General features: G+C 35.7%; 1 protein-coding gene across 2 annotated transcripts in view; it reads right to left on the reverse strand.

Annotated features, from left to right (window-relative positions):
- Positions 1 to 12,044, reverse strand: part of PXDN (peroxidasin) — an 88,706-nt gene that overhangs the window by 20,890 nt on the left and 55,772 nt on the right. For both annotated transcript variants that reach the window (XM_050316112.1, XM_050316113.1), the window contains 5 exons: positions 11,585 to 11,697; positions 10,445 to 10,601; positions 6,840 to 6,948; positions 6,285 to 6,442; positions 480 to 1,983 (listed from right to left, as the gene is read on the reverse strand). In XM_050316112.1, the coding sequence (XP_050172069.1) occupies positions 480 to 1,983; positions 6,285 to 6,442; positions 6,840 to 6,948; positions 10,445 to 10,601; positions 11,585 to 11,697 (2,041 nt within the window). The remainder of the gene's footprint in view (positions 1 to 479; positions 1,984 to 6,284; positions 6,443 to 6,839; positions 6,949 to 10,444; positions 10,602 to 11,584; positions 11,698 to 12,044) is intronic.

A 12,044-nucleotide genomic window follows, 5' to 3' on the forward strand; every position in this document is an offset into this window, starting at 1 on the left:
CTATTTCCTACCCCTCTGTACACACTTCTTCTTTTACTCTATCTGAGACTAATTCTTTGATTTTGTGCAGATAAGCTAGGAGTGGTAGATAGCTGAAGACTTATTTTCAAACACTGAAGCTCTAAAAAGAACAGATTACTGGTAGTGAAGGAGGTTCACATGGCACTACAGTGAATGATACTGCAGTTTGTTTTACTGCACAAAATGAATGGAACTGAACATGTAAATACTTGCATGAGATTGGCATTAAATATGACCTTACACTGAAATAGCACTCATATTTAACAGCATTTACAAAACCAAATTAATACTTTCTTGAACACATACTGCATATATTACCTTCTTATTGTTCACAGAGCTATTTCTTAAAATCCCTTTAAGTCTTTTTTAACAAATATCTTTTTCTAGATAAGACATTTAGCAACTAATTTTGCATGCACATTTAGATAATTGACTGTTTTTCTTCACCTCAGGCTCACCTGCTAAGCTTCTCCCTGATTTCAGGATTCTTAATTTCATTTTTCAGATCTTCAAAAGTCTGAGCTGAAGAAAGATTACAGTAAACTCTAAAATCATGGTAAGGAGGAATTCCATGATCTCTGCCTCTCTGAATATTCATAGCTGCCAGATCTAAAGCCACAGTACGTGCCATGGAGAAGAGTCTTTCTGTTAATTCTGTATTGAGTAATTGTGATGGGACACGCATCTTACCAGCAACACCAAAAAATCCCCTTAGAAGCGGATCAATGCCTCCTTCATTTACAATCCGAAATGGAGAGAAGAATGCCTTATGAAGAGGTAGATGGCCTTGTGGAATAGGTTCAAAGTTTTCATCCAGTCGATACAGAAAAGGATTAATGAGTGTGTGACCAAACCTAAAAGCGGCAGTTGCAAACTCATTAGTTATGCCAGAATTAACACTGGGATCATAACCCTTATATTCGCCAAGCATCTTCATGCCTACCTCTCCAAAGATCTTAGGGAGCCAGTGGCTAAATGTTATGTGTTGCATTTCTGCACCAACAATTTTGCGTGTTTCATGATAAATTGTGTCACCGTCCCAGTGTGGATTGAGTTTCAGTAGCTCTGTGGCAATTCTGTTGTGTTCTCTAAACCACAGTGTGTGGATGCTGGTAAGACCCAACTGTTCATTAGAGCGCTGATCACCAGCTAAAAAGCAAGGTATTGGGCTCTCATTTTCATCTCGCATACATTCTGTTGGTGGGCCAGTGGCAAATGGAAGAAGAGGCTTGCCAGATCTCTGTACAATGCCCTGTCTCAGAAGACCCCTTTGACTTGCCAAGTCTCTGATTTCCAGTGCTTCATGATCCGAACTGCCATACACATTGGATGCATCAATGTATGAAGTCAGCTGGTTGATCTGTTCTCGTGGGTACACAGAATTCATCAGGAGAGATGTCATGCCACTTCCACAAACTGGACTGGAGCGTACGAAAAACATGCAGCGTGCACCATTTCGAACTCTGGGATCATTTGGTGGTATCATAATCGAAAAGCACGGAGGATCATTTGTACAAACAGAACTGCAGTGCTGACCATCTGAAAACCTGGCCTCACTTAGGGCAGCCACAGTGAGGTCAAGGTCGTGATCAAGAAACTGACCCCACTGCATGAGCATGTGAGTGTACTGGTCATCAGGAGTTACTGTTTCCGTCCCAATCAGAGTAGTTGAAACCAAGCGAGGCATTGGGAGTGCGTAACCATTAGAGAGCCTCCTGGGTTCAATCCCCCGAGGCAAATTAAATCCATTTTCGTAGACTGACTTTAACAGACGTTCAAAAGCTGTAAGAGAAGCACCCCACATGGGATGCTGAAGGTTGTTGCATGTTCCATCATGCGTCCTGTACTTCTGGTGGAAACACATATCTGAGCAGTTGTTCACTCGTCGATGGGCTGTACAACCTGAGAGATTAGCTATCAGATTCAAGTACTGTGGAGATACAAGGTCATTATAGTGATAACCTGAAACCAGAAAAGAGAGAAAGAGAAAAATCAAAGACTTTATGGACTCCCTGTCCCCACAAATTTATTTTAAATGTTATTTTATTTTATTACATTTCCCACTACATTATGCATCCTTATTTTTGAAAAGGAACAGTAATAGTCATATATGTATATTTGAGCATTAGGTCATTTGAGCAACAATTTGACCATTACTAGGTCAGGAGAAAACTTTCTAAAATGCCAATTTAAGTACAAGTTTTACAAAGTTATCAGAAAAGGAGCTCATTACTTATTTGGTTACTTAAGAGAGCACTCATGTTTTCAGAAATAAAAGCCTCACATTCAGAAAAATGGAACATTTCCCCCGTGTTAGTAAAAGCATTTTAAAAATTTTCAGTAACCCTTATGTGGACTTCAAGACTTTATCTTTTGAGACTTGATAACTCACTGAACATTACTAATTTGTTTTGCTTTATTACAGTGAAAGTTGCAGAATTTCAAGAAAAAAATTTCAATAAAAACTACAAAAGAAAATAACCACCAGCAATAGAGCCAAACATGGAATGATCTCTAGGAGAAGTGGTGCAGCGTAACTCATATTCACATAACCCAGGACAAGTTTCTAAAGAAAACTGGTGTTTGTGTAGCACTTGGCACAGGTTTCCTCTGCAGTCCACACTATTTAACTCTAGAACTAAAACATACTTATAGTTTTCCTGCATTTTTTCTCAGTTCATTGAAAAACAATATATACAAAATATATACCATAATTCATTAGAATTATGTATTTAGAACCTCAAATTAGGACTGTGTTGCATGATCTCTGTTGTGGTACCACAGCATGTGGAAGGACTGAAGACCATAAGGCTTCCTAGTATAGTGTTGGGTGACTGCGAATAGTAAGAGAGTCAGGCTGTGCCTTGTCCCTGCTGCCTATCATTCTAAAAAGTGATTCTAAAAGTGATTTTTACCCAGTAACATTTGGATTTAATATCAGGGAAGGCAAAAGTTATTAATTCTGGCTATTCTGGCTACATCTACATTATCGGCTTGTGTAGACCAACAGAAATGTGTCTGTAAAGTGAAATGTTTGCTGCTGAGAAACATATGCCCATTGTATCCATTGTGGAATAGGAGTAGGTTTCCTTCAGAAAATCTTTACTTTGTTCTCCTGGATTGAGTGTGGCCCTGAACCTGATTTTTCATTTAAGCAGAAAAGAATTCACACTGTTCAAGACCATATCACAAATCACACCAAAGCACAGTAAGTGGGGACACCTGGGAGATTCACTTCAAATGGGAGCTGCTGATCCGAAGTGAAAGGCACACCTTGAGGGACTAATGGATATAGTGTGGATGTATGAGGTTCCAGGATCCAGGAGGGAGTCCAGGAGATGGAATATTTGGCAGTGTAGCTGTGTGTTTAGCTAACTAGAAACCATCATACGCCACCATGGACCTCAATCTGGAAAGCCTTCAGTCAGGAATAAAACTGAACACGCAGTATATAGGTAAAAGGAAAAAAGGAAATGAGTGAGTCTACAGTGGTACTGTGTTCCCACAGGCTCAAGGGGTTCCCAGCATGATGGTAATCACTCAAGAATATGAACTGAATGCAGTTTTGCAAGAGGTTGGAGCCAGCTAATTGCACACAGTCGGGAAATGTTACTTTTAGTCGTGAGCTCAGTCCCCGTGTGCCTGCAAAGACACTGGTCTTCATCTAATTTCAACACATAAATGTGTGTTAGGCACACTGGATCTCTGCCAACTTCCACAATGCAGGGCGATTGCAAACAAACCACCTAAAGCCCCACTTTGTCCTTGTTGAAAGGGACTAGGTTGCTCATAGCTGCCCAGCTGCTACAAGACCTGTGCTTACCCAGGGGAGCTATGTTTTCTCAGCCTCAGGCTACAAGTACTCTACATGGTTTACAAGTCAAAGCAAAGATATCAGAGACCTAGTGCTTGCATTAGGCAAAACTAACATGCTCATTATTTTATGGAATATTCCAGACTAGGAAAAAGAAAAATAAACCACAGAGCAAAACCAGTAAGTGCCACTGGGTAATGCAGCAAAATACATTCTTTGAGGATATTATTGATAGCATATTATAATATGGTTGCCCTAGCTACCAGGGCAGTTTAATTCTAAAACTATGCCCAGAACACATATCTTCGTTATAATAACATTCCTATTTACATGATTTTCATTCATCATGGAGTTCTTTCCTTATGATCATTATTCATTTGAATACGCATTTGTCTTCTATGGTTATCCTGATTGCCATGCCTATTTCTGAAATCAAGCTGTGAGCAAAACTTGACTGTGAATCTTTTGGGTGGAATAACCTTCAGTACCAATTTAAAATAAAAGGCTCAGCTTCTCTTTTTAGAAGTTCAAGTAGGATGCAATGTCTCATTATGGATTAGAGTTGATGGCTTTCTGATGCCAGTCTCTAATCCTCAATTACCCCTCATGCTGTAGGCACTAACTCTGTCTCTGCTTTTTAAAAGGCTACGTGCTGAGCGTTTCCAGTCCTTAGAAGCTGGCTGGCTTAAATCACATAACATTAACTTTTTTTTTTCTTCAAACTATAAGGAAGATGTTTCATAGAGTCATAAAAATATTGATTAGCAGGGACCTCTTATCCAGACCAAGCTCCTGCTTAAAGCAAGGCTATCTTCAGGGCTAAATCAGCTCAGTTGTATACCTGTCTAGAGGGCTTGAGAACCTTTGAAGGCTGAGACTCCTCACCCTTTCTGGGTAAGTTGTTCCAGTGTTGCACTGGCCTTCTGGTGAGAAACTGTTTCCTAACATCCAATCTGAGCCTCCAAAGCAGCAATTTGTGCCCATTCTCCTTGTTAAACAGTCTGGTACTGCAGAGGAGAATTTGGCTCCTTACCTCCTTGGGATATTCCAAGGTTTTACATTAAAAAAAAATCTCTGAGTGGGAAATTGTCAAGTTCCTCAGTTGTTCCAGATTCTGTAGGGCCAAAAAGCATGCTCTGATTGTGAACAGAATTTCCCGTATCACAGTTGCCTCATTTTGTGTTCATTTATCTGTATCCATAGGCTTTAATGTCAGTGTTTTGTAAACTTCAGGTGTTTGAGTACTTTTCACAATGATTTGTAATAGTGAAACAGTTCTCACACATCACATTTCATATGTTGCTAGTATTATATTCAATATGCTTGCATATGCACCTAATCAAAGAAGCAAATCAAATTAGCTTGCTCTTATAAAACATCAGCCTTCAAAGAGTTTTGAGCAAGATTTTGTGGTAAACAATTCATCACAAATTATTTACTCAGCCTCTAATAATGAACTTCTTTTACTAGTAAATTTTACAGTACTCCACAAATCTTGCAGCCTTTGGCCCCATAAATACTTGCCTAGTTCATAGTCGAAGTTTTCGGAAGTTAAAATAAATACTCAATTATAAACATCAAAAAGAATATAATAAGTAAAAGTATTTCCTCTAGATTTTCAGTGTAGTTTTTGGCTATGTCTCAGATCTCTAAAGCTCTCCTAAAACTATCGTTATTTCCAAATGTTTCAATCCTATGTTTCAAGCCTATCCACACATTAGCTGTATATGCTCCAGCTGGACTTCTTGGATTTGAACTTGGACACCAATACCTAAAAGGCAGAAATTAAACTTCAGCTTTTTTTTGCCATTTATTAAAACAATAAAACTGCATTTCTGAATACATCAGCTCAGTGTTAAACAAAGCAATTAGCTCAGTTCAATGTGCACTTTTAGAATAAGTAGCAAATAATTCTTTGAATACTATTGTGGTACATGCAGAAAGCTTGGTTTGTAAAGTATACAAATTCTTCTTGTTATATCATCTTTCCTCCTTGCCAAGGCATGCCGATACTAAATGGTTTTTCTTAAAGAAACAGGAACAAAATACTGCTTATTTTTAACACACAACAGAAAAGTCTGTTCTACTGTGAGAAAATTGTCCTAATAAATTAACACAAATGGAGTTAAAAACCAGGATGCATTGTGCACTTCCATTATAATAACTTTGACCAGTAGAAGAATTTGAATCTGAACTTTTGCCTAATATGTCATCATGAGAAAAAATAAAAACATTCTACTTGGAGAGCTCAAACAGAGTTACATCATAATGAACAATGTGCAAACCAAGGACTGAATTTTGTAAAGTTTTGCAAAGTCAGATACTTCACCAATTTCAATGTAATGGTTCTGTAACTGGGACCAAAACTCAGAAAATAAGTCTCCTGAACTACAACGACTTAAGAAGGTAAATACACTTCAACATATTAAAATAAGGAAAGAGTACTGACTTGTTCCATTCAGGTCAACCATCAGACCACCTTGTACATGATCTTGAATAAGTTGTAATGTCCTTTCAAATATTTCCCCAGCTCTTGCTTGCTCAACAGTGTATGGGTCCCTTGGGTATCGAAATAAGGCTAGCAAATCATTTGGAGAACGAGGACGACTGATAGATAATTTGGAAAAAAACAGTAAGCATACACAGTAGTTACAAAACAACAATACTATATAAATCATGTAAATGTTCAGCAACGTGATTAGTACATACCTTGGTTATTCATCTCAAAATGGAAGGCAAACCAAAAAGAAAAAAAACAATAAAATAATAAAACATTAAATGTTTAGTAGCATTTTAATGCAAATGATCTCAGCAGAAAAACTGCTGCAGTGAACAGAGATCTCAACAGGAGTGTATAAAGATTACGAATCCTTACATGTTAAACTGTTAGCATTCTCAGAACTAACCAAACTAACAATGTCTTTTAAATGATAAGATGGCTTCATGATTAATAAATCTTCCATTTATTCTGACTTCTCAAAACAAAAAACCCTGAAAGAGATACCTGTCAAACAGATGTGTACGTGTTGAATTTATTGCTCTGTCAACAGTCGCAATTGCTTCCACAATTGATGTTTGTACAAAAGGATCTCCATTTCGGCTGACATTGGGAACTGTAGAAAGAGGAATTCACATGTTATTGCAAAAATGGCCACACACAAAAAGATACTTCTATAAAACAGAGTCTAGACACGACATCATTTTGGTTGTACAAAATAAACCCTTGTTCATTAAGCATTAGTTCATCCAAATATAAAATTCTTAACCATTTTGGAATTCTATCAAAGCATATTAAAGTGGAACAAAACTCATTTAAAACAGAAGTTAATATAAGTTTAAAAGTTATCTTGCTTACAACTCTAAAACAAAATAAAGATAAATGCATATAGTGTTTGTCCATTAATCAGACCTAAAATTTCAAGTACAGATGATCAAAGAAAAAATGAATTATTATTAAGAGGTTTTTTTCTGGTCTGGTGTATTATCAAGTTTCAGGTGTTAGTATCAAGAACCTGATCTATATCCATTGAAATCAATGCAGATTTCCTCTTTGATTTCAACTAGTACTGAATTAGTATTGAATTCAAAGTAAGAATTTAAAGGGCTCACAGGAATATGTTACAAGTGGTACATAATGAACATTATTTACTGTACCTATTTGGTACAGTAAATTAACACTGTTCCTCTCTCGAGCATAGTGTAATAAGCAACACATAATAGTTTTAAAGGGCAGTAAATATTTTATCTATTTTGATCACTACTTTTTTTTCTACTTCAAAATTATCTTTTTCATACTAGATTAAAAACCACATGCTTAAAAGCTACTTAACAACTCTACATAATACTGGAAACTCACTAATGGATAGGCATCTGCCTTTTTATGCAGTTCTCAGTTGAAGCTGGATGTTTGTACAACCTATCTAGGGCTCATAACCTTCCTTTCAATCTAAACAAAGAACTACCAGATCCAGGGGCAACAGCTAACAATTTCCAGAGGGTGTTTAGGTTGGAAAAGTCACACAGGAAGAAGGGTAGAGTAGGGAAAAAGTCCAAAGCAAATATACTGGAATAAAACCAGCAGATGTAAAAAATCAGATGACATAAAAACTCTTGTTTGCAAGCTTTTCATTACCTTTTTTTTCTTTTTTTTTTCTTTTTTTCTAGGCAGTTTTTCATTACTTCTTCATAAATGGCAGCTTAAACTGCGCCTATATGAGTTTCATGGTCTAGACCCAGGCAATCAAACCTAACTATCTATACCATCAAATAAAACAGTCCCTGGCACTTATAGCTGTAGATGAAACCCCTTTCTGTGTCCTGAGGTGAACGTCAGGCTCCTGACAATCTACTGCCACCATGTAAAATGAGCTGACCCTTTCCACGGTGCCTGAGGGCAAATAGTCCCCGATCTGTCCTAATTACCCAATGTCCTCCTTGCTTGACAGCTTCACTTTCATAGCAACCATAGAGAAACATTATCAGATAATATAATTTACAGGTTTGCTACTCTCACTTTAGTTGTTTCAGAGAGTGTTTGTGTGCCTCGAACCATCTGGATAGTGCACATTTCAGATTGCAAAAATAAAACGGCTGGTTAACTTCCCTAGTGCTATCTACATTAGATGTAAGCTTGGTGTTCACATGCAGAGCTATTTTTCTGATTAATGGTGCATGTGGGCTTAATTATAAACCTTGGTCAGACTTCAACTATACCATACTTCATTTTTGTTTAGACTATTCATTGCTAGCAGTTCTCTTTTTAGACTGAGAAATATTAAAAGTTAAAGTTCCTTGCAACATTTTCCACATGATACGTTTCTTTTAAGTTGGGGGAGGGGAATGATTTTTACAAAACAACAGAAAAAGACAGAAGAAAATGGCAATAGAAAAGCATCTTTAAAATATTACCCAACATGGCCAGCAAAAACTGCTCCCCAGCTTCTATACACTTGCCTTTATTCTGTCTCAATGTTAAGAAAATATTTTTATGCTTTAGGAACACTGATAAAACATTACCTTGTTTAAAAAGAAGTGTTGACATGCAAGTTTTTAGGAATTTCTGGCTATGCCATTATTACTACTGTCCATGTAGCAATTATCCATTACTTCTCATTTATCCACTTGCCCTTCTTGCTTCTCTGAGAGCTTCATTTTTTAAAACAACCACAGAGAAACAGTATCTGATATCCCACTAGTTTTAAGTAAAAGTATCATTTACAGTTTCAGATTGAATGCAGATTAATCAAGGGTAGTTTCACTAATTTTAGGTATATTTATGCTACAGTTTACAAGAAATTAACCACATTACAATTAATTACTGCAGATGACCTAGCACCAGGTTTTGTAGTTTGTTGATTTCAGGGGATGAAAAAGATCAGTTGACACATTCACTACATGAATGAAACTTATTACCACTGAGGTTTTAGTTCAATTTATGGTTTCATCTTTCAGAGCTCTTATTGATTTGAGATTTGGCTAACATTTCATAAACAAAAACATTTTTTTGCTATGCCTCTCCAGGGTAACCAAGATTAACTGATTTCTATGGACTTCCTTTCCTTTGTAGACTTCATATATGTAGATGCAAACTTATTACTGAATGATTCTTAGCCCTACAATTTTTCTCTCCTCAATCATCTTTACAGATTGAAGAAATACTATTTTTAATAGAGGAAAGTATAGATTAAGTCTATACTTAGAAGTCCCACTGAAGCCAGGGAACATCATAGTTTTATTTGTAATAGATATCATGGCAATCAATAGATTAGAAAAATCACTGATACATATTTATTAATAGTAAACAAAATACAGAACATCAGAAACAACACTGGGAAACAATATGCAATATGTTGAAGAAATCACTGCTCTATACTAATTTTTCAAAGATAAAAAATATTGTCTCGTGTTTTCTACTAAAAGACAGAAATCACACAGTTTTATTTTTCATCAAAATAATCTTAAAAATCAGCAGTTTTAGTCAATAAGTTAGAAAAGTAGTATGGTCAGTCTTTGTAAGAAAGTTATTTCCTTAGCCTCTTTGGATGTTATATTACCAAATATTACACAGTAATAATTAATAAGTTTTATTTGCCATTATTTTTTAAAATAATTCGAACAAGACCAAATACTCTCCTTTTCTTTCTGTTTTCTCTTTTAGCTTCTTAAGATCTGTGTGACTTTCATCAATTCTTTCACAATGGTTGCAGCCTAATTTTTAACCAAGTACTGTAAGTGCCCCTTTGAAGATGCCAGAACTTTGTCCAGTTATCCCTAAAGATTAGACTGTGTATTTGACCAGCAAATTCTAATATGTTCAAATAATATCTTGAGAAGAAAGTTGAAAGACTAACTTTAGCCCAAAACACAGTTTGTTTTGAAGCTTAATTCCTAGAGACATTCCTATTTCTGGCATATTCCCATCTTATTCACAACTGTAAGATTAATGATGAAAAAAAAACCCCAAAAACAGAAAGAGAGAATTATGGGAGAAAACGAAAAATTTGAATAAAAGAACAAATTTAATATTTTGTTAATTTTTTTCCTCTTACATGTTAAACAATTAGAACAAAACTAATTATCTAACTCGTACCTCTCAATCATGTATCTTACCATTTACACTAAGCACCATACTAACAGAGGAGTATCCTATGGTATTCCGGGCAACACATTCATATCGACCTTCATCAGCTGTTCCAACATCCCGAATGGTAAGAAATCCCTCTGGACTAACATGAAATTTTCCACTCTCAGTTACTTGTACTCCATCCTGCCGAAAAGCCCAGAGTTTAGTTATTCTAAATATACTTGTTTTCATACATTAATTTTTATCATCTTTTTCTCTTCTATTTTTCCTTCTTTATTTTTATATTTCTATTTTGTATGCCAAGATCACAGTCAGATATATTTAAATAAGTTTATATAGAAAAAGTATATGTAATTCTAAATTGTACAATATATTTCTTTACTTTTAAAAAGTACTCATTATTATAAATCCAAGTATTTTAATAGCTATAGGCTGTCAACAAATAAAATCTATGACCCAAGATAAGATAGCACCTCTTGAGAACATATGTATTTAATTTTTCTCAAAATTAACCAACAGAAATAGATCTCAAGAGCTTTATGTGTATCAGTTCTTCATGTGCTACGCATTTAGAAGCTATTTAAGGTTCATTAAAGTACATTTTTTCATGCTCACTGATTGAAGAGACACAGATAATCAGAAAAACTAAAAATCAGTATTATCAACTCAATAATTCACTGGTAACTACACTAATTGCTCTATAGTTTGATATAGCAATTATTACACCAATGGAAATCAAAGTCACAGAGAGGTACCAGTTACCAAAGCCTGTCCTGGTTTAAATGTCAACCTAACAGTGTCAAAGAGCTCAGCAATACATTATTTTTTATTGTTTTACATCTACAATATCATTGAAAGCGTGAATATTAATAAGATATTTGCACAGAACTGTCTCTAAATACAGAGACATTTTAAGGAATATATGTTATGAATTTTAGCTGATCTGTATAATTATTTGCATAACATATACATATGTATATTTATCCATTTAAAATTCATGTTTAGTATCTATATACATGCTCTGTATTAAAGATTTACTGACTGAACTTCAGGTAATGTTTTCAGACACCAGAGCAAGCAATAATTTGATAATGTGCACTTTAGTTGGCTAATTGTGAGGTGATAGAAAGGCTGCTGCCTTTCTGCAATAACTGAATAACTAGTACCTTATTCCATGTAATGACTGGCTCTGGCTCTCCTTGAGCACTGCATGGGATCTGCACATTTGTGCCAACCTCCACTGTCATGTCACTGGGAACACTGGCAAATACAGGAGTCACTAAAAAAAACCCAAATGATCCATTGATCATGAAATATGTATGAAATACAACTTGTGCAGAAGACAATCTAAAAAGAGGTCAACACTCCTATTTTTATTACTTTATTACTCCTATTATGTTACTGAACATTTCTTAATCTATAACACTAGTCTATCTGCAATTTTTTAATTGCTTATAACTTTGTCTTAGAAATCAAATTCCTTTCTTCTGGAGAAACTGGCTTCCCACGGTGTGGATGGGTATGTTCTTTGATGAGTTAAAAACGGACTGGATGGACCAGAGAATGGTGGCAAATGGAGTTACACCCATTTGGTGGCCGGTCACAAATGGTGTTCCTCAGTGTTCA

The sequence above is a fragment of the Myiozetetes cayanensis genome, unplaced genomic scaffold (genome assembly GCF_022539395.1).
Source record: "Myiozetetes cayanensis isolate MyiCay16 unplaced genomic scaffold, myiCay2020 scf2-11, whole genome shotgun sequence".
Classification (NCBI taxonomy): domain Eukaryota; kingdom Metazoa; phylum Chordata; class Aves; order Passeriformes; family Tyrannidae; genus Myiozetetes; species Myiozetetes cayanensis.